Here is a 22,771-nt window from a genome sequence, read left to right as displayed (position 1 = left end):
GTGAGCATGTTTCTAGGCATGCGTATGGTCGCTCACCTGAATGGGATCCTTCCCTCCCACTTTGTCTGCTCTTGTGATCACACCCTTGTAGTTGCTGCAAGTCTTTTGAGATTAGCACAGCTGAGCACTGCAAACACCTTGGAGCATATTTGCATGTTGACTTGTAAGCTGCAAGAGTCAGAGGGTGGGAGTATTTGCGTCCCCTCACCTGCAAAAGAATTCCCTTGGAATGCCAGGAAAACCCCCACAAAGGTCCCATTCATTGGCAGGGCAGGGGAGGAGGAGCCAGGGCAGAAAAGCAACTGACACACAAAGAGAGTGAAACATCACTCTGTATACATAGCTAACTGGGTTGATAACAAACTTATTAATACAAATGAGATGACCTTGGACTTGGTTTTGGTTAACAGAAAGTATTTCCTTTTTCAGTTTTCTGTGCGGAAATAAAAGTAATAATTTCAAGGAACTTATTAAAGCAGTCTAGTGATTATTTTTGTGATTTCCCACTGACAATGTCAAGCTTCAGATGTTGAAAAAATAAAAGTGAACATAAAGCAACTCGTTACTAAAGCATCCTTAATAAAATGTAGAACAGTAGATAGTTTTGTTTCAACATACACCAGAAGGTGGCGATAGAGACAACATAATACATGGACCTGCTTGTCAATATACTGTACATGAGTGACGTGTTATAAATGTAGTGATGGGTCTGCTGAACACTTTTGTTCAGTTTGCTTTCTCAGAGAAGAACAAGCTGCTTTTTTATTCGTCATAGCAGGTAACTATTATATTTCAGTGGGTATATTTTGATTTTGATCTGTTTATTTATTTTGCCCTTCCTGACACAACATCAAAGAGATTTGTGTCTCCTCCCAGGAATAAAATCTTGTTAGGTCAACATGTAAACCACTATATGATTCATACAAAACTGTGCGAAAAGTCTTAAACACCCCTCACTTATTTACATTTTGCTTCCAAGGAGCCAGATTCTCTCATATTTCTTTAAAGAGGTCTTGAGCAATAGTTCTCCAGGTTTTCTTAAGTTGACTCTACAATAATAATAAAAAACAAAAACATTTTGGCATGGTGTGCACACACTGCCAGTGAAGTAAAAACACACCGCGAGGCACTATCAGTCATAGATTGGCCTCCCCAGAGCATTGAAGCAGTGTGGGATTATCTTACCAGAGAATGAAACAAAGGACACAAACATACAAAGGAGAGCTTTGAGGCTACACAACTTTACAATGAAGAACAAACATGAAAAACATGGGGGTCTTTTATTATAAGTTCATGTGTTTATATATCAAAACATCTAAAGATAAATGTAAATCTAAAAGCACACGTGCTGATTCTAGCTGCAATGAATACAATTTCATCTTCAGCTGGCCTACAAGGCAGCACTGCTGCATGTGTTGGACTGGAAGTAACAGAGGAGCATTGGCTACTGAGATGTGAGTGTAGGCAAAAAAGAACAGCCCAAAAAATATACACAGAAATAAAACAGAATACGGTCCAGTGGTTTTTTTTCACAGGTCATAGCAAGGAGACTTTCAGAGCAGTCTTTCTCTGAATTGCCCAGCACCCCCATTGTTAGGTTTAGCCTTTAACCACTGAGCAGTATAATGAGGAGTAACATGATAAAAAGGAGTTTCCATTGATGAAACTCCTTTTTATCACCACAGGTATATGCAGTGGGGACTGAAGGGTGTACCTCCAGGCACAGACAGGAGAAGGTTATCTGAATAGTCCTCTCCCTCCCTCCTCCACCCTCCTATTCTTCCACTTCGACTTGCAGCTCTCCTCATACTGGTCTGTTGCGCTTCAGTTCACTGGGGGAAGGCGGGATACGGTCTTCCAGCTTTGTAAAGCTGGTGGAATGGCTAGGCTTTTTAGAGTGCTCCTCAGGACCCTGTGCTCTTTGTCTTGGAGGCAGGGTTAAGCACCGGGCTTTGGCCCTGGAGCGTGGCTGTTGGGGTGGAGGGCCTTTCAGCACAAACAGTTCAGTTGAGGCTTTGTGCTGTTGGGCAAGTAGAGGCTGTGTAGATGATGCGGATGCCTGTGTGTGTGTGGGAGATAATGGGCTGGGCGAAGCTGATGATGAAGGGTCCAGGGAAACCAGGGGAATAAGTGTGGACTTCTGCTGGAACCTGGTGAGGCTGGTGGAGTGGCTGGGCCTTGGCAGGCTGTAGCAAGCCTCAGCCCCTCTGTGGCGAGAAGGCAGGGTGGAGCATCGGGCCTTGGCCTTTGAGCCTGGCTCTCTGGGAGGAGGTGCAATTAATGAGAAGCTCTTAGTTTCATCATCTGTTGTTGTAATCCCTTCCGTGGAGATCTTCAGACTCTGGGATGATCCTCTTTTACACGATGAATGTGACAGAGGTTCAGCATCTTTCTGGCATTCTTGTTTGGAGCCTGAGCGGGGAAGCTCCATATCTTTAATTGTGCCCGATGAGGGTTCTTCATCTATATAACAAAAAACAAAAAAATGAATCGTACGATGCAGACAATATGTTTCACAGACAAGATGACCAAAGAAAGAAGAACTTGTGCCCTGTTATTAAATTGTCTCCTCTTACCTAAGAGGCCCAGCTCACTCATGAAGACGTCCAGATCTACAGTAAAATTTTCATTCTCAACTTCCTTTGCTTCATCTTCATTTGTTCTCTGCCCTCCTTTCTCTTTTTCATCACTTTCCTCTTGCTCAAACTCTTCCTTTCCACCTTCTTCCTTCCCATCCTCCTCCTTAACATCTCCTTCTCCTTCCTTTTCTGTTCCTTCGGCCTCTCTGTTTTCCTCTTCACCTTCATCTCCTCGCTCTTCTAGACCATTTACTCCACCTTCTACCAATACATTTCCAATCTCTGGATCACTGTCACTATCTCTGCTCCTTGCATCCAAATTGATCTCAACCCCCACCACTTCCTCTTCCTCCACTTGTACTTCTTCTTGATTTTCTGGTGGTGCCTCCACCACAATGTCTATGTTGGTGGGGAAATAGGGGGCTGAGGGTTTTGTGGAGTGAGTTTTGGCACGTGCTTCTTGGTCTTGAGTCAGCAGAAACTCCATCAGCAACATGTTCTCTTTCTTCAGCTGTTCCCGCAGAGATCGTGGTACATCTGGGATCATCCAGGCAACTAACATGCTGAGGAACATGGCAAGGTTCTGATAGAAAAAACAAGTAACAAGAGTTTAGATTTTTATTTTTAAAGAGGGTTAAATAGTTTTGAAAGCCAAAAATGTATTTGTTAAAATAATTTTTTTAAAGGTACCTATGGTAAATGGTAAATAGCCTGTATTTGTATAGCGCTTTACTTAGTCCCTAAAGACCCCAAAGCGCTTTATACTACATTCAGTCATTCACCCATTCACACACACGTTCACACACTGGTGATGGCAGCTACATTGTAGCCACAGCTGCCCTGGGGCGCACTGACAGAGGCGAGACTGCCTATAGGTAAGAAAGCACTATTTTGCTGGATTAACACTGAATGCCATTAGGCAGTTTGCACACTCACTGAGATCACTTTTTATTATAAACAGATAAATATCAGATAAATAGGCCTGGTCACAGTGAAATAGAGGACATATTAATATAAATTATCCAACTTAATATCAAAGACAACACTACTGTCAGATAAAAACTATCAGCAAATATCAGAAGAGGAAAAGTTGGACTGGTGCATCTCTACTTATCTATACATTATATTAACATCCTTTGAGAAGTCACATATCAGCTGGATAGAAAGCTATTCGTGGATTTAAGTAAAAACAGAGCTGGAGACACCCTTTCAGACCAAGTGTAGCATATGTCCTACTGTAGCTAAGTAATATTGATACCTGGAAGAAAATTACGAAGGCCAGTTTTGCAGCCAGGACAGACCAGTACTGTTTAGAGAAGGTGTATGAATCTGTTGCCCACGGAGGATCTCTGTAGTCTTTATACCTGACAGAAAGATACACTGTGAGTATTAGCACAGAGAAACACGTGGGAGCACGGAAAAAAATACACACAAAAAAGCTAAAAGCTATCCAAGCCAACATTTGACAATTTCTTAAAACTCATCCTTGCACACATTTACAGTAAAAAATAAAAACAATTCAAATCCTTTTAAATCTCAAAATTGATTCTTATACTTCTTTTTCTAACCTCTCATTAATTTCCACACAAATACTCCACAAAAAGTTTTATGAATGTTTTGTAAATGCACTAAAACAAAAGCCTGAAACGTCCCATTTTACATACATTAAGCATTCAGAAGTTTCTCTCAGTACTTGGTTAAAGCAGCTTTGGCAACAGCCACGGCCTTTCTTTGGAATGATCTTACAAGTTTGGCACATGATTGTTTTGGAAGCTTCGCCTATTCTTCTTGGCAGAACTGCCTGGTGTCACTGCACAGCCACGTTCCCGTCTCTCAGGTCTTGCCTGTGGTTGGGTCATTCTAGGTCGTGTTTTTGTGTTTGGGGTGGTTATTTGTCATCGGTTGCAAAAGACTTTCACTGAAAATTAACATTTTTTCTGCAAGCATCTTTATCACTATCCCGTCTTGTCTTCCACGCCTTGTTGTAATAAAAACAAACAAAAAACAAAACATAAACATCCCCATTGCATTACGTTGTCACGAGTGCCTTAGTCTGTACAGACAGTGTTAATGAAGTCGGATCTATTTTCTCCAAACAAAACTATAAACTGCTTGATAAGAAACTGCTCCAAAACTTGCTACACTACCACGAGGGCCTGACTGGTGGACTGCTACACCAGTGATGGTCCCATCTCCACATAAGGATCTTTCATAGTGACCACTCGCTTATTATTTAAATGTGTGAACAAGTCCACGAGGGGCTGGGAGACGATGCAGATATGCTCTCCCTGGCGCTGCGTGATTTTCTCTAAGGTGTTGAATTTCCATGCACAGCTTAAAAGACATGCATGTTAGGTTAAATGGTGATTCTAAACTGTCTGTCTGTTTCTATGTGTTGGCCATGTGATGAACTGCCAACCTAACCAGGATACACTCTGCCTCTCGCCAAATGACAAGTGAGATAGACTGAGAGAGGAATAATCCGTTAAGAAAACTGCTGGCTGTGTAGCTGAATGGATGGATGGAAATTTTGAAGCGGATACTGGATGGATATGAGCATGAATCACAGTATGTCCCTCAGCGTCTGCTCTGTGATAAGCCACTGCTCTTCCAGTATCATACAGGATACGCTACGGTTTGGCCTTCAATCTGACATCCACCATCAACAGGAAGAATTTATATCGACAGGTGTGTGCCTTTTCATATAGGCTGTACCCAGTTAAGTTGCTGAAACATCTCATTAATTTTTAACAGGATGCACCAGAGCTCAATTATAGCCCCATAAGGTCTGAATACTGAAGTAAATTGTTATCTTTAATACATTTAACAATACCTTCAAAAAAAGTTTGCTTTGTAATTTTCAAGTATCCATGAAGACTCATGAAAAATGAATCTGACACATGACAAAATGTGGAAATCTTGAGGAAGTCTTTTTGTATATGTTCCAGGTAAAGCGCTAAGCTGCCGGACTAAAGGATTTAAAGAAAGTTCCAGGTAGGTCAAGGTTAATAGAGTGACTCTGACCTGCACATGGATACTCCAGTGATAAGGGTGGTGTTTGGCGCTGTGCCAGAGGGGAAGTTGCTGACATCGAAGTAGGACAGCGAGTGCTCCGTGTATCCGCTCATGGTGCCATTAGCGCTGTACATGTACTGGTAAACCATTCGTGGAACAAACTCTGATGTGAAGGAGATGACAAATGCCTAGAAAGACAAACAAGGGGTGAAAGTTACATTAGCAATAAATAACTTTATGGTCTAATAATAAGAATAACGGAACATTGGTAATACTGTCTATTTTTTTGTCTGTAGCTTTTAAAGAAATATTACGTTTTTATTTAAAAATAATTTGGTGTTTTAATTAAAGTTTTGATTTATGTCTGTGTTAAAATATTACAATATATGATTTGAACAATTATACCTGAGCCATCAAATTGACAAGATTTGTCAAATATATTATTGTCAGGAAGGGTTTCTGGTGTAATCTGCCAAAACAAACACGTCGAGCTGTGGCATCCCTTTGAGAATAAATGAGCCGAAAGCAGTTTATATATAGATCCAAGCACCACAGAAGTGCTCCACCACACAATAAAGGATAGTGGTAAGCAGCATGTTTTGTTTTAAAAAGTGGGGGTTTTTTTCACCATTTAAAATGCAATAATATCTACATAACTATCAAATATACAATAAACGTGACATAACAAAAAGAATTGTAAACAAAATCTAAAAACATATATATAAAGAAAGTATTATTCCCCTGATGTTTTCATATTAAAAAAGTGTATTATTTTGAAAGAAAAAATGATAGTGATGACATCACTCAATTCCCAGGATTTCCTCTGACATATTTACTGAATTGCTCACAATAAGACCAATGCCTCTTTTCATTTATAAGAACTTTTCTCTTTTATTTTATAATTTCATAAAAAAGGTTTAGTTTAAGATTTTACCTTACCTTTAGTGAATTGTAAGAAAAAGAACAAAATAAAAACTGATTAAATTAATGACTCCAATTTACAGAAAACATTTCTTTCTCATTATTAATCCTCCTTTTGTTTGATATCTCCAAACTGAGTAGGGTTTTTTTTCCGATCACATCAAGCAAGGTGTTTAATATTTGATTTCGACACATTAGTAATTAGTAACTGTGTGGGTTAGGATATACAGGATTGCGTTATTATTCATTTTTAGCTGTAATTCTAATATTTATATTGTTATTAGCAAATGCACAAATAAACAAATGTCAAACAGCCACAAGCTGAACAAACCTGACTGTAAATAATAAAATGAAATCTTGTTTCCTTATCCTAAAGAGGCTGAGGAATAATATTTTGTAAAGCCTTTAAACTTGCCAAAAGAATATGGTAACACCAGTGACAAAACGAGTGACAAATAAAAAAGGAAATCAGTATTTTTAAAATTTTAATTTGTTGCATGTCTGTTGTGAAATTGGTAGACCTCTAAAAGAGCCAACCAAAAAAGTCCCGACTATTTCAATTTGCAACTTAAATTATATTATATTATATATTATATTATATGTTTAAAAGTACACTTTGTTACAACTGTTCCACATGTGTTTGCAGCATTTCCATGCTATGACACAGAAATGCTGCAAACCAGCATCAAAGTGAAAGGAGGAAGATTTTAAGTATACTGCAAATTCAAGTATATGAGCAATTAAAATAATTTAAAGCTGCATTAAAGTTGCTTTTGAGCTCAGAGACCTGCAAATTGTGCCACACCTCTAGCTGCCATAGAGTGTCTTGTTACAATATTATGACTTTCAGTAAACAGAATTTAATTCGATGGACTGAACATTTGCACTTATTCAGCAAGGACATAGCAGCAGCATTAAGTTGCAGTTAAACTGGAGTTCCCTTCAGTATACACTTCTCTGCCAGAAGTCAAAGGTTATAGAGAGAAGACTCATACACGCACACACACTTACATTGGTGATGACAGAGAATTTGCTGATTCCACAAAGGATGTTGTACCAAATCCCTGGAGATAGCATGCACATGAAAAGAGACAAAGGGGGGAAAAGAAGTGTGTCGATCCATGTGTATCAATGTGTGTGCGCATGCGTGTATTCATGTAAAAGAAAGGAAAGAAAAAGAACTTGATTAGAAATTTAGGGATAGGGTTTTTTTTTTGTCACATTCACACAGAGGAAGACAGAGAGGACATGAGCACATGTGAAATCTGTACCTATGTCTTTGCACCTCACAGCATCGGGACGCCGGATTTCGGTGACAAATTTTGCAGCGTCGAGGCGAATCTCGATGACATTGTTGAGCAGCGCAAACGCTGGTGCCAGCGGGAAGGAGGCCACAAACAGAGTCACAAACCCATACTGGATTACTGTATATGTCAAGACATGCACACATGGTTACAAGTTAATGCAGGTTCATTGCAGTATTGAATGATTTTGTGAATAAATATACATCCAAGGGACCAGAAGAGACTTACTCATTTCCATGTATTCTGGACTGACACCTTCAAACGGTTCGAGGGTGAAATCCTTGTCAAACTGCTGTTTCGGTCGCTTCTCCTCTGTTTCACTGTCCTCATCTTCTGCTCCTCTATTCTTTCCTTTTTGTTCCTGTATTGTTCTGTACATCTTTTTCAACTTACTGTAAAACAGAAAAGATATATTTACAGAGTCAAATTACAGATTCAAATTCTGTACATTAAGCAGTATCTGGGAACACTTACGGTACGAGTATCTCAAACACATTGTTTTGGATGAGTTGTTTTCCGAGCATGATCATGCTGAGCTGGATGCACAGCTCAATGAGGCAGCCAGGAGGGGCACACTATAGAAGGCAAAACACACATTTACATAAAAGACTACAGATCATTTATCTTACACGTACATACACAAAACAATAATCACTGATGTGTGTAGTGCAACAAACCTCCTCCATGCGATAGTCTCCAAAGACATAAACATAATCGCCAGGCCGCCCAGCAAACCTGTATGAGGAGAGGACCAAGTCACGTGATAAAGGAATGAAGACACACAGTGCAGAGTGAGTAGGACAAACTCATCTCAGCAAACTAATCATGGGGCAAAGAGTATGTTTGTGTGAGACAATATATATGAAATGTAGCATATGAAGAGGAAATATATTTAATTTGAATGCAATTTTCCATTCCTTTGCTAAGTAAATACATTAACCATATAGGAAGAGAAGGTTTGTGTTGCCTTATGCAATTTCAACAGCTTAATTTCTATCATACTCTGTCACAGTCTGCATAACTATTGCCATTAAAACTGTATAAAAATGTATTCTTTCACCATTTTTTAACTAAATGCTGGCATACGTGAGATGACAAAAGATTGAAAGTGATAGTACTCCATTATGACTTTGTGGTCACTCGCATTTTTCCCTGTTGGCTGTATCTTGGGCAGCAAAAGACGGCAACAGGTTAACCTGCACTCGACCCATGATTACAGCCTTCCCTGTTTGCTTCACAGCCATTGGATACAAGCCAGACATTAGAAAAGTATCTCTCCTGCAGTGCTAATTTTAGAAAACTGGTGACAATCAAAATGGTTAATTATCTCTACATGTGAGACGACAGACAAAGGATAAAAATGCTGTGTAGTCCCACATCAAATGGGACCCCAGGTCACTTTATGAGCTTGTGAAGAAAGACAAAAATACAGACCTGCCCTTGAAGAAGGCCACATAGAAAATTGGTGCAAAGGCGTTCATGGATTTGAGGAAGAAGGACTTGAATATTAGTCTCTCTTCAAACTCCTCCGTTGTCTTTGGAAGTTCTGTTGAGACATGACTTAATTCTATTAATTCCAATTACAACTTTAAACACATCGCCTGCATCATCAGTTTCTTTATACTGGTTACGTTTCACTAACAATATCACCAAGACCTGTTGTACTAAAATGCATGGTGAAGTATCTAATCGTGTTAGATGATACAGTTAGTTACATGAAAATGAAAACTCAAACAGCAGAAGGCTTAAAGACAGATCTTGTAAAACAGAGTGGACAATGTTAGAGCTGTCTCAACAACAGTGACACCGTTATAATCAGTAAAGATGTTTCTAGAATAGAATCACTGTGGCTTCGGGTGGTTTTCATCTCTGTGCTGTGTTGCCAGTCTTGTGTTCATACATATAAAAATAGATCACATGTGTGTCTTCACACCTCACCTGCTTAGGATGAGGTTATGTGCTGGAGTGTGAGACTGTAGCCTCATGTTTATACTGTCAACTGATAATTTTGTGACAATGAGTTTCAGGTAATTTTAAGTAACACAAAAGTAATGTAACAAGTACTGTAATGAATTACTTTCTCCAGGGAGTAATCAGGTAATATAAATTCAGGAAAATGCGGTAATGTGTAATGCCTTATTTTCTTGAGTAGTAAATTATGTTTGCTGGTGAGTGTCCAGTTTTATAACTTGTTTTACCTTCAAGATTTTACTGCTTTCTGTCTCCAATTTAAACAATTTCAATGATTAAACTTTCTAACAGCATTAAAAAAGTACCAAGCTCAGTTAGCCACACGGCGATCGCTCCGTAGACCTCTTCCAACACCAGAACAACCAGCATGTTGAGGATGATGCCTGTGGTTGTGACTGTCATCCTAACGCTGGCCTTGGCCTCCGGATCAGGGTTCATGGACCACACACTCAGCATGCAGATGCGGTAAACTGCCACCCCGAACACCGCTGAGAAGGTGATGAATATCTGAAGACACAAAAAGTTTATAAAAACTTTAAAGTTTATATTAAAATATAAAAACCTTCTGATTACTGTTAAATACAAACAAATAAAAATACAAATAATGATAATAATAATAATAATAATAATCTCCCTTAAGAAATCAAATCAACAAAAAAGAAAGATAGAAATGTGAGAATAAGAAGAAAGAATGATTGCAGTACCAGCAGTAGTAAGGTGGAAATATTGATGAGATAACCTGGCATGTGATCCTCTATGTCCAGTGACTCGGGCTCTTGCTGCCAAGAAAACATGCATATTATTTTTGTTCTCATCATCGGTATATGAGTTAGCACTGTGCATTAATGCACTGCACATGTTCTACACACACACATGCACACACGTTTTTGTTTCTGTCTGGCAGGTGCGTGTTTGCCATCTCAAAGGACAGAAATCCCCTCCCCTTCTTCCTCTGCTCCCTTTTCCCTCTCCAACAGTAATCTGGGCTAATCTCAGGCAGGTAAGCTGCTTTGGACTCAACCATCCACAGTAGGTGTAGGGGGGTTTATTATGAACCAACATAAAGTCATACACACACAGGTAGTCTATATTAAATCTACAATATATGAAAAACCCAGATAAACTGTAAGATTTGCTTTTCTGGCAGTAATTTACTTAACTTCATTGAGGATAAAGTAAATCGGGGAGCGACATTATCTGCTAGCAGTGATGAAAGAAGTTTAAATACAGCCCTGCCCTCTACCCCCAGCAGCTCTGTCCACATAATGTCCTGTCACTCAGGGCAGTGTAGTGATACCTGGTAGGCCAGCATCTGGTCTGTTTCTCCATCTCTACCGTCCCCAGACTGAGTCATCTGCAACAGAGGAAAAAAGACACAGTGAGTGGGTGAAATCTGTGTCTTTTGTGTGGCAAGTTATAAAACTGAATGTGAATAAAAACACACATTATACCTTTTTTGCAGACTGTGCTTTCATCTTGGCTTTTTTCTCCTGCAGTGCTTCTTCATATTCAGGTCTCAGCTCCTCCTGCAGCACACACACACACACACACACACACACACACACACACACACACACACACACATTTAAAACACATGCACTAATGTCTGGCATCTGCCATTACAAAACCATTTATTTTGTGTGAATTATTTACACCTTTGATGTAAGTGATTTCAATCTGCAACTGTGACCATTAACTGAGTTTTTCAATTGCTGATGTTTAGAATTAAAATTCTCAACTGTAGATACACAACCCATTAAATGCCAACACATTAAAACATTAACAATGAATTTATTTCACAATGCATAAAAAATGGCTACAGAAACTTGCGGGTAAAGAAACCTGCCCACCTGGACTCGCTCCTTCGGGCAGGAGACAAAGTGACGAATGAAAGAGGCAGAGACAGATATGCACACACAGTTAGAAAGGGAAGAGAGAGAGTAAGAAAGATTAGCTGTTTTCATAAATGAATGATGTTCATGAACTCTGTAACACACAACAGATAATTCTCTGTGTAATATATTTATTAAAAAATAGTTCATTTGAATAAGAATTTGGAAAAAAAAAAGATGGATGGACGGTTCTGGGGAGGGGCCACATGTCGTTGCTATGAATTTCATGAATTTCAACTATTTCTAAGACACACTCATTGGCTAGTTTATTCAGTACACCTTGCTAGTCTCTGGTAAAGACCCACTTGAGCCTTAGACTTAACAAGATGATAGAAACCTTCCTGAGAGATTTTGGTCGATATCAACATGACAGCATCACACAAGTTGCTGCAGATTTGTCGGCTGCAAATTCATCATGGCAATCTCCCATCCCACCAAATCCCAAAGGTCCCCGATTGGATTGAGATCTGGTGTCTGTGGAGACCATTTGAGCATAATGAACCCCTCGTGATGTTCAAAAAACCAGTATGAGATTATTTAAGCTGTGGGCCATGGCATGTTATTCTGGTGGAAGCAGACATCAGAATAACATGGTCATAAAAGGATAGACTTATATTCAGGTAGGCTGTGGTGTTAAACAATGCTTAAGTGGTACTAAGGAGCTAAACGTGTTCCAAGAAGATATCACCTACATCATTAAACTGAACCATTCATACAAGGCATGACAGAGTCTTTCTGTTGCTCATGTTTCAAAATCTGACCCTGCCATCCAAATGTTGCAGTAGATATGGACCATTTTTTTTTCTACTGTGCACTTTTGGTGAGCCCAGAGTAACTGCAGCCTCAGTTTGTAGTTCCCAGCTGACAGGAGTGGCACACAGGGCTGCCGTAGGTATCCACTTCAAGGTTTGATGTGTTGTGCACTCAGAGACGCTCTTCTGCATTCCTTGGTTGTAACAAGTCGTGATTTGAGTTACTGTTGCCTTTCTGACCTCTGGCATCAGTAAGGCATTTTCTGGATATTTCTCTTTTGGACTTTTGGACTTAGGGACTAGTAAAAGCGCTATATAAATACAGGCCATTTACCATTTCTCTTTAAATTTTAGAAATGTTTGCGGGCGAAAATCCCAGTAAAAAACTAAAGTAAACAGTTTTTTATACTTGGACCTGGATCTTGGATCTGAGATCTATAACAGTGACATGTTTAAAATCACTTTATTCCCCATTCTGTTTGAATTTTAGCAGAGCATGTTGCCTAACGTCTATATGTTTAAATGGATGGAGTGGACGAATGGAGCTGATGTTATGCGATTGGATAGCAGGAGTACCTAATGAAGTGGCTGGTCAGGGTACATTCTCATGTACGTCCGCTGGATAATCTCAAGCGAAGTTCAAACAGCTATAGTTGTTCTAGGCTGTGTCTGTGTATGTTATGACCCTGCTTTGTCATACTATCCAGGAAATACCCTTTAAGAACTCGCCAATCCCATTACCACACTTAACACCCTAAACACATGGATACATGGGTGCCTACAGGTATGTGTATGTAGGGGATGGGCGGTGTTCTGAAACAAATGATAATCTACAAGGTAAACCACAACTTATCCCTGCCGTCAAGTGTCAAGAGGTTAAAACTCTGGGCTTGACTTACATGGGTTATAAAAATAGAAAGTGAAAAAATAAAATTATGTAATAATTTGATTCATTTTCATTTTCAGTTATTAGAGCATAGTTTTTTTTTAAATTGTACAATATGCCAAATCTACTTCATTACCTCCTCATCCTCGAGGCTCGTCAGGTCCCACGTATGTTTCAGATACATCTGCCGCCTTTTCCAGTGCTCAAGAAACCATGCAGCTACAAAAAAATGAACATAAGGAATTCAGAGAAATTTAAAAAAATATAACGATTTTAAAAAAATTATTTGCATTCACTAGGTTAAAAAAAATCTATTTTGGCAGGAAATTTATTCACAAACATATCCTAAATGTGAATGTGTTCAGAAAATTAAATAAGCCTGTTTTTTTACAAAATAAGTAGCTTCATATCTTAAAATGCATATCTGGGTTAACTGAAAGTTGAATTAAGAAATCTAAGTGTTTATTAAATGTCTGTCTATCTACTGGAGTTGCTGTGTTAAAACTTACTGCGTATGCTGTAACAGGGATATGCATTAAAGTGTGTATAGTTACCCCACAGAGACATGAAAATAGCAAAGAGGACAGTGGCTCCATTGTCAAACAGGTATGAAGCTCGGGCCAATGAGCACACCGAACTCAGACGCCAGTAGTCGCACACGCCATCACAAAGTGGACACATGGTGATGTTCAAGCTGTCATTACACGTCTCCTGACTTAAATACACATGTTAAAACAGCACATGCATAATAACATTAACACTGTGTGTCAGTAATACACTTTTGATAAGCACAAACAGATTTGAAGACTAATTAGTATCTACCCACCTTGGCACATTGGTATCCACAGTAAGTATGCCGTATAGGAAGACAATGATGCCCAGTACTGAAGGAGGGATGAGGAGCTGAGTATAAACACCCAGCCATGCAAAATACAACCCAATCTGTTCTCCAAAGTACTTCCTGTAAACAAAGGAGCAACGTGCAGGCTATACATTTTTGTAAAGTGGAAATGTGAAGAGCCAAGGACATATGCTATTTTAGACTCAAGCGGTGTTCAATTTAAAAACACAAGAAAAAACTGATCTCACCTGAGAAACATTAGAAACCTTAACGTTTACTTGGCACATCCATGAACTTTATTATTAATAGTAGAATTAGTACTTTTAGTTTAAAACTTTGACTTGGCATCTCATCTATAATAATAATAATAATGATAATGGCAAGCCTTAAACACCTATATTGTTTCTTAAAGATCAGTATTAGTGGCTGTAATGAACAATACACTAAAAGCTAAAGCTATAGCTAGAAATTCATAGCTCAGTACCTGATAAGATCTACAGGCTGGTATTTATGCATGACTCCATAGTTAGCCCATTCTTCATGGAGGAGCTGAAAGATGCACAAGAACATGACAGGAAAGTTTATAACAGTTAATAACTAAAATGTCAGATGCAATGTTTTCAGGCCTTTCATTATAAATGTCAGACCTGTGGACCTCACCCAGAGTGTTGATAATAAATAATCAAACTGTATTAAGATTTTGAAAGAACTCAAACTACTGGATCACATATAGATTTGTACATTGTACTATTTTTAAAATATGTTAGCGCCTAAGCGCTCTGAAGCTTGGTTAGCAACAGCAAAGATTTTATCCCTTAAATGAATGCATCACCTCCATCGACTTCATCAAGGATGTTCCAGAGGCACAAAACATTTTGTCAACACATGCTTATCCACATCCAGTTAGAGAAAACTCACCTGTCTATCATTTCTCTGATCTTTCCGTCCTCTCCTTGTGAATGACCCCTAAAACAGAAAAAGTGATCAGCTCTCTATAAGACACATAGTGGTTTACTTTAAATCATATTAAATCCACAGGATTGAGGTGAAGATGAGGTTTTTAGGAGTTGTACATTTTTTTGTTACTTATATACAGTAACTGAGCAGAACAAAAGCACTTCAAGCAGAGGTCTTCATTTTACTTACGTCATGCAGAGGGAAAGCAGCAACATAGACACCCCGAGCCAGTAAAGAGTTGATGCCTTACAACACAAGAAGGTAATGTAACACACAGGCAGTTTAGCTACGACTGTCAGCATGACTCTGAACAATATGAAACAGAAAAAAAGTAGATCTCACCGGTAGTTTGGCAAGAGTGTCTGCAAGTAGTACGTGAAATAATCTCAGCTACCTAGAAGCACACGTAACATAGTATAGAAATTTTAAGTGAGCTCATTTATATTTAAACTTTAGATTTCAGAATCTTTTTTTCATGACAAAAACTCCTGGACTCACTATTCTGCTCCGCGTCGCATTGTCAAACAGAGTCTCTGTTGACTTGATGTCATAGCTGTAGGGACAAAATAAATTAGGGTTAAAAATAAAGGCTGTTCTCAAAAGTTTTGCGAATGGCAAGTTCCTTTTTTGCGTGTTTCAGTGGCATACAAAGTTCTGAATTAGCTTTATATTAAAATATAATACCTACTGAATACCACTTTGATTTTTCAGTCACCAATAAAACTATGTGTGTCCAAAGCTAAGATTATCCTTATTATTCACCAGTAAGTGTGATCATCTATGTACTCACAGATGGAGTTTGTCTCTGATAAAAGGGTGTTTGAGGGTTTTAAAATTGACGCGTGTCTGGGAGTCCCTCTGGATGTCAAAATCAGGGACGTCCGGCTGAAACGGTGTGTTGATTTTAGTGGCAACAGAATCCCACATCCCAGCAATCCCTGTCCGTTTCCGCAATTCACATTTCTACAGAAAGACGACACACATGAAAAACATTTTGATCAAAGCTACTTGGTCATTTTCCACAGTTTTCCAAACTGCAAGTCCCCGAACCAAATTAAAAATCTCAAAAAAATGCTCAAAATGTACTACTGGTAAATAAAACTGGAATTTCACTGACCAAGATATGTTACTGACTGCGTGAAACTGCTGACCTTTTTTACCGCGACTTTGATCTTCTGCAGCTCCGCTTCTCGGCTCAGTATTGACCATGGGATGTGCAGTCGAATAAACCCCATGCCGTTTGACCTCTGCACATCAGCACACATATTGCCAGAGACTCATTAGAAATGTGAAGATGGCAAAAAATTACATTCATAACTAAAATATATGCTTCTCTAAACCTGTCAGGATGACACATTTGATTATATTTGATGAGGCTGTTTTGTAAGAAATCCCATTATCACAAATCCAGGACCACTCAATCCTGCAAAATATGGAAAACTGCAGATAACTGTTGGGACGCTTTCCTGCAAATTGCAATGATGTACCCAATTATCGGTTCTGATAATATGAAATGTGGTCAGTTACTGAGCTTCTTGAGCTCTGTCTTCCTGTCTGCCAAAGCAATTACTGCAGTGACCACATTGCTAGGCAGGTACAGCATCACAAGCTCAAACATCACCTCCCAGATATGGCTATGTTGTGCATTTACAGCAGTAAATCCGTAACAGCCTTTTTCACATGTATCCTGAGCCTCAATGGGGACAAGTAATGAATATTGTAAAACATAATAATGTTATTGCTAGCTTTAATAACAAAAAACCTTTCGATGTTATAGCTAAGACATGATCAAGCACACTATTCCTTTACATATAAATACTTACTAGTCGCAGCCAAATACATGTATGTGCCAGCCAGCACACGCTTCACAGTATTAACTCACTGTTTAATAAGGTCCTATAATCTGGCCTTTGGCTTCGCCCTTACAATCAATGCTCTTAATCCCCATGTAAAACAGCAGCCAATTTAACCTACGAGCTCTGCACAATCAAATAGACAGAAAGAAAAATCACACACTAAATGCATTTATGTGCAAAGACACAAATAGGATAGAAACAAACCTTTTGTACATTGTGTTCATGAAAAAATAAATCCGGCACTATTTTGTTGTTAGTTGTGTATTTTTTAACGTATTATTCAATCATACACCACTGAAATTAAGCATTCTATTGTGCAGACGAAGCTTCTAGCTTCAGCGGGCAGGCTTATGGTTTACCTGCTGGGCAGCTGTCCAATCATAGGATTTGTGGTCGAATCACTTAAGGGCAGTCCAAAGCTGTAAACAACAATATTCACTGTGAAAGCTCTGTAAAAGCACATACACACCTCCTTATCACGCTCAATCTGTAGCCCAGCCTCCAGCAGGCCTGCTTCAAACTCCTCCCTCATTAAAGCTTTTTCCTCCTCAGTAAGCTTAGACTCTTCCGCGTCTCCCGCATGAGCTCCCGGCTCCCCAGACTCTGCTTCCGCTTCCCATCGACCTTGTATCGGGATTGGCATTGGTATAGGTATCGGTAGACTCCCGTTAGATGAAAGGGAAAGACGCGACTTTGATGTTCTCCTTTTTTTGTATTTGTAGCAAAGCACGTAGTCCACTTTCCTCTTGCCATCAGCAAAAAAAAGCCCAGGGCCAAGCTCAATGCCAGACTCCTACCAAACCAGAAAACAAATATTATAATTTGGCTGAGTGATGAGATAAAGGCTGTGATTTTAGGGCAAATACTGTACTGGCAACGTGGCAACAGTTTAAATGTGACATCTCCAGAATAAGAAAGCAGAGCTGTAGGAGGAAAAGATGCGCTACAGACGTGGGATGTTAAAGCCAGCGTTCAGGTGCAACCATACCGGAGGTGGAGGCTCGTCATTGTCATCGAGGTTGACAGGGCCTCCATTTGCGGCGTCAAGTCCGAGCCCAGACAGTGATCGGGCCAATGAAATAAGCTTCTGTGAGTGAAAGGACGATGACTCACTCATTGCTGTGGTTAAGGGCATACATTCGTTTCCGTTTCATCCCTCTGTGGGCACATGAAAGAGAAAACAAGAGTTAAGTGTTGCCAAAGGCCTGCCAGGAGAATATTAATATATAACTTAATGCAACTGTTTTGTGCTCTCATTCCTGTAAGTAAAACTTACAAGTATAACTTATAAAGTGATGACATGTTATCTAACATTCATTAGATACCTCCTAATTAAAAGAACAAGGAAGCGAGTCAAGGTTTATTTTAATTTACCTTTAATTATTATGTTTTTTTTAAATGCCCATGTAATTATATATCAAGTCAAGAAGACTTTTTTTTGTCGACCTAACAATATACACTCATGTATACAATGGGATAAAAAATCATTATTGTATGGGAAAAAACAAATAATAAAACTGAGGCAAATGTTGTCTTCTCAGTCTTTTTGCAGAAAATATGAAATATTTCGACTGATCCTTAATTTAAGGTCAAATAATATATCTGAGAAAACAGTAGGGGCTCTTTCAGACTGACAGATAAACTCAAAGCCAAAATTAAGCTGTCTTGTCTCCCTTTTTTTTACTCAATTGAAGCTGTAGGCTCAGATTAAGCCCACACTGCAATCCAAGCAGCACAGGCTGCAATCTGTTGGGACAATTTGGTCGCTGAGCTCAGACTCTGGTGCTAAAGAATGAGGCGGCATCTCGAAAGACTGTGACTCGCACTCTCGTTATTGCTGTGAATCCCTTGAATTCACAGAAATAAAATATGGAGTCATTTCTTTGGCTTGACTTGGAACTCCACATTAACTTTTCAGCACAATGTAGACTTTTACACAGCTCTTTTTGAGGCTTTTGGAAGGTTTTTTTTTTAAGTCTTTTTAGAGCAGATCAGGTGAGGCATAGCAAAGAGCAACAAAGTCAGCTATAAGAGTTAGACATTGTGATCACCAACCCAGGACAGTGAGGTTTGTGGCCCATGTGAAACCAAAAGGCGAATTTGACTTTTGCTTTGAGCACGTTTGTGCATACTAATGCACTGAAACAGGATCAGAGCTCGTAAGATTAAATACGTCAATTTCACTTTCATTATTATTGTTTTCTTCGAGCTTCAGTTATTCAAAAGATGTAACAGTCTATTTAGTTTTTCTTAAACGTAAATTGAAAAAACAAACACATTTTATAATAAACTATGACTAATATTTTAACAGCGGCTTTACATTTCACTCTGCACAGCCAAGAACAGCATCATCCTTTCATCTCTGTCTGATGAATTCTCCTAAAAAAAAGTGTTTAATAAGTATAATGCTTTCTGTTTTTATTCCTCCCTTCTATCCCCTCACAGGAAAATGTTTGAAAAAACTAGCATTGCTGAACATAGTAGTACAAGATCACATGTCAAAAAAACTGACAAAAAAACAGTTACAGTCCATTTCGATGCAATATAATATTGTCCATGTGCTTTGAGATACTATTATATTTATGTTTCTGAAACTGATAAGAGGTTAAAACATGTCAAATCTGAAAAAATCTTTCTTTATTTAAAAACTTTTATGTTGTCACCAAAACATCTCAATATGTGTTTTGAAATCTTTATTCAGTCTGAGTGATTTTTTAAGCAATATGTAGTTTTTTCCCCCTGCATGATCAGTACAGTACATTTTCTTTATCACTATTTGTATATTGTCATATTTTTAATTATCATAGCATGTTTTTCAGTGTAATTTGCTTAGTTAGGGCTATAATTGATGGGCTACTGTATAAAGATGTACAATATAAAGAAAAAAAATTTTTACTCAGATGCTACGCTAAAAAAATGTTTTGGGGGTCAGGGGATCTTCTTCTGTTTTTTCTGGAGTTTTGGTTGCCAACTGATGATGTTTTGTTATAATTCCTTTCATCTGTTGACCAATTAGAGCTTCAGAAAAACAATGCCAGCTATTTCTTTTCCTGAAGGATTGAACACAACATTTTTAAAATAAAATTTTTTTAAATATTAAGATTACTTCTTGGAACCGAAAATGGTCACAATGTTTGCATCATGATTACACTTTGTATGTTGGTAAAATTGTATTAAAGTCCTACCAACCTAAAATACTAAGCCTCCAGATACACAATTACACTAACAGCCAACAAACCAGCATGAGTACAACAAAAACGGCAACAACTTCAACAGTCAATCCCCTTACACATATACACAAACATCCACGATAATCCCAGTTATCCAAGAGTCAGCAAACACAGCTTGACACACACTGGCAAGACATTGCAGGTAAAATTGCAGGTTACTTTCTTTTCTTCTGCATTTTTAGCACAAAGTAAACATTCAAAACAGATATTGATGTTCCTGTTTGACTACACATGGTCTATTGGACATTTATGATTGGTCTGTTTAATTATGTAATGTAGGTAGGGTGTTTTAGATTTCTCTCTAATAATTTTGCAAACGGGTCTGGTTTGTTGTTTTAATTTCATTTCCATTGGATGTTCCATATTTTGAGCCCTATTCAATTAGCTTATTAGTCATAGTGCCATTTCTTCTGTGGCTGAGATTCTTGCTAAAACTGTTCATATATAATAATATTTATGCACACTTTGCAGTTAACCGAATTAATCATGTCCCATTAACATACCACAGAGGTCCATCATTAATCTGCTGGAAATATTTAAGCCTGGAGCTTGGGTGCTGGACCACATCTAAAACTCCTTTCTGTGTGACAATTAAGATTTAGATTCACACAGTTCTCCTCTTTCCTCTTGTAGATCCTGAAACCTTCCCCACGCTTCTGTCATCATCTAAAGCCACCACTGACATCAGTTTCCCCCTCCCACAACACTCTTATAGATTTATGCCTCTTTCCAGCTATTAGGTCAAAACTAAGACCTCAGATCTAGAAAAACAAAAACAAAATACAACTGGATTAAAAAAAAATTGGTCAAGAAGTTCTCTTCTAAGAGAATATTATTCCCCCAAATTATCCTTTTTGGATTTCATCTTTTAATCAATAAATTAGCATCTTAATGATAGTGTGGTAATTGCCCCTGACTACTAATATTCTCCTCATGTTTTATTTATTTGAATATTTTTTACTGACTTTTATCCCCCAAGTCTGTTTTATGACGTATTTGTCCTCCTTTCCTGGTAACTTTAAAGCAGGCACCGGAGGAGTGACAACAGAATTGCGTGTGTCTCAGCATGGGGCTTATAGGCCTGTAAGCTTGCTGACAGCTCAACCCGAGACGCCGGGGGTCAGATGTACCTGCACACTAACTTTAATGTGGCGCTGCTCTAATACTGTCTCTCCTGAAGCACCCACCCATCGCTAATTTCAAAGAACCGCTTGTTACTTTCCAGCACAACAACAGCAAGGAGAGCTCAAAATGACTTGCATCAAACTTTCACTCGAGCCTACACAGTTCCCTCTAAGACTATCATTGAAGCCTAAATCTAAATCAGCATAAAAACATCGACAAGAGACGTCATCAAATTATCTAATTTTCATTTTGACTAATTAATCCCTGGGCAGTTGCTTTGGTGATTCGATAAATATGTTTAATTGGATGCTCGTTGGCGCAACAGTTGTGCGCACGCAGATGGTGGTTTGGGGGAAAAAACACAGTCTCAGCACACTGACACGCACCACTACATCCATCGGGGGATTTCAACAGTAGCAGTAGCTCAAGTCATGGGTATTGTAAACACTTGCAAATAAATGAGTGGTAAAGTCCAAATGACCCTTATAAATCGGACACCATAGGATATACCTGTATATGCCTGAGTGCTGGATAGCAAAATGATGCGCGCTTTTTTTAAAAAATTTGCACTTCCGATGAAAGAAAGCGAAAAGAGGACTCACCAGTACTCGCGGAGGATCAGGTCTTCGCCAGGGAGATGATTGACAAGACGCGCGATTTGCACAGCCTGAGGGGCTGAGATGGTGGACAATCCGCGCGCGCTCCCGCAACCCCTGGCTTATTGCGCGAGCACAAGACGGCTAATTCCCTGACCGTTCCATACTGAACGGAAGGAAGGTGTGAAGCATATTACTGGATACAAGAGGGGTGTGTGAGTGTAGCTGTGTGTGTGTTTGTAAGCTAAGAGGGAAAGGGTTTACAAGTGACCCTTGAAACTGAACCTCGGCTACCCTCTGTAGGCTCTGAGACGACACTGAAAAAAATGTCAAAAATTATATAATGCCATATGTAGTAGTGATAATACAAAATATTTTAAACAAAAAACGTATATTAGCACTTATTTTGACTTTAACTGTCCTGCTTCAACTACCTGCAGTGGAGATGTAAAAGGTCTTAAAAAAAGACATAAAAATTCATAGTGAATGTTTCCTGCTATTGAAAATAAAAGCAAAACTGGCTCCCTTGAGTACATTACATAGTGTTCTAAGCATTATTTATTGTAATACTTTTATTATTACTTCCTTGTTATACTGATGTGTAGTCAGTCACAGGAATTGTATGTATCATGTGTATTTTGGGGCAGTTTTTAAAGAGCAACGTATTGAAAAGCGGTTTTATTTTTGTATCCCACTGTCCAATCCTTCACTAGTTTCATGCAACTCAGTAAAGACACAGTAGCGCTGAATTAAATTGAATAAAAAAAAAACCCACCCAAGTGTAAAAGTTGCACTTTTTGAGCAACATGGTGTTTCTGGATTTGCACTTAATGTATATTAAACTTA

At 38.7% G+C, this 22,771-nt stretch overlaps 1 protein-coding gene across 1 annotated transcript in view; it reads right to left on the bottom strand.

The window, feature by feature from the left end:
- The window catches only part of LOC102298663 (anoctamin-1), a 22,986-nt gene extending 215 nt beyond the window's left edge, over positions 1 to 22,771 (bottom strand). Inside the window, exons 1-28 of the mRNA XM_005933058.3 lie at positions 21,932 to 22,771; positions 17,963 to 18,132; positions 17,444 to 17,767; positions 16,270 to 16,365; positions 15,909 to 16,081; positions 15,617 to 15,671; positions 15,461 to 15,512; positions 15,308 to 15,363; positions 15,080 to 15,127; positions 14,646 to 14,710; positions 14,147 to 14,281; positions 13,875 to 14,035; positions 13,457 to 13,539; positions 11,641 to 11,652; positions 11,242 to 11,316; positions 11,088 to 11,144; positions 10,495 to 10,569; positions 10,096 to 10,297; positions 9,254 to 9,365; positions 8,497 to 8,554; positions 8,294 to 8,394; positions 8,048 to 8,211; positions 7,787 to 7,939; positions 7,527 to 7,579; positions 5,604 to 5,782; positions 3,838 to 3,943; positions 2,577 to 3,162; positions 37 to 2,463 (exon numbers count right to left, since the gene is read on the bottom strand). Coding sequence (XP_005933120.1) covers positions 1,805 to 2,463; positions 2,577 to 3,162; positions 3,838 to 3,943; positions 5,604 to 5,782; positions 7,527 to 7,579; positions 7,787 to 7,939; positions 8,048 to 8,211; positions 8,294 to 8,394; positions 8,497 to 8,554; positions 9,254 to 9,365; positions 10,096 to 10,297; positions 10,495 to 10,569; positions 11,088 to 11,144; positions 11,242 to 11,316; positions 11,641 to 11,652; positions 13,457 to 13,539; positions 13,875 to 14,035; positions 14,147 to 14,281; positions 14,646 to 14,710; positions 15,080 to 15,127; positions 15,308 to 15,363; positions 15,461 to 15,512; positions 15,617 to 15,671; positions 15,909 to 16,081; positions 16,270 to 16,365; positions 17,444 to 17,767; positions 17,963 to 18,109 — 3,987 coding nt within the window. The 5' untranslated portion in view covers positions 18,110 to 18,132; positions 21,932 to 22,771 and the 3' untranslated portion in view covers positions 37 to 1,804. The remainder of the gene's footprint in view (positions 1 to 36; positions 2,464 to 2,576; positions 3,163 to 3,837; positions 3,944 to 5,603; positions 5,783 to 7,526; positions 7,580 to 7,786; positions 7,940 to 8,047; positions 8,212 to 8,293; positions 8,395 to 8,496; positions 8,555 to 9,253; positions 9,366 to 10,095; positions 10,298 to 10,494; positions 10,570 to 11,087; positions 11,145 to 11,241; positions 11,317 to 11,640; positions 11,653 to 13,456; positions 13,540 to 13,874; positions 14,036 to 14,146; positions 14,282 to 14,645; positions 14,711 to 15,079; positions 15,128 to 15,307; positions 15,364 to 15,460; positions 15,513 to 15,616; positions 15,672 to 15,908; positions 16,082 to 16,269; positions 16,366 to 17,443; positions 17,768 to 17,962; positions 18,133 to 21,931) is intronic.

The sequence above is a fragment of the Haplochromis burtoni genome, unplaced genomic scaffold, assembly GCF_018398535.1.
Source record: "Haplochromis burtoni strain Fernald_Lab_line unplaced genomic scaffold, NCSU_Asbu1 Contig_164, whole genome shotgun sequence".
Taxonomy (NCBI): Eukaryota; Metazoa; Chordata; class Actinopteri; order Cichliformes; family Cichlidae; genus Haplochromis; species Haplochromis burtoni.
This window is presented reverse-complemented; position numbering and strand designations above follow the sequence as displayed.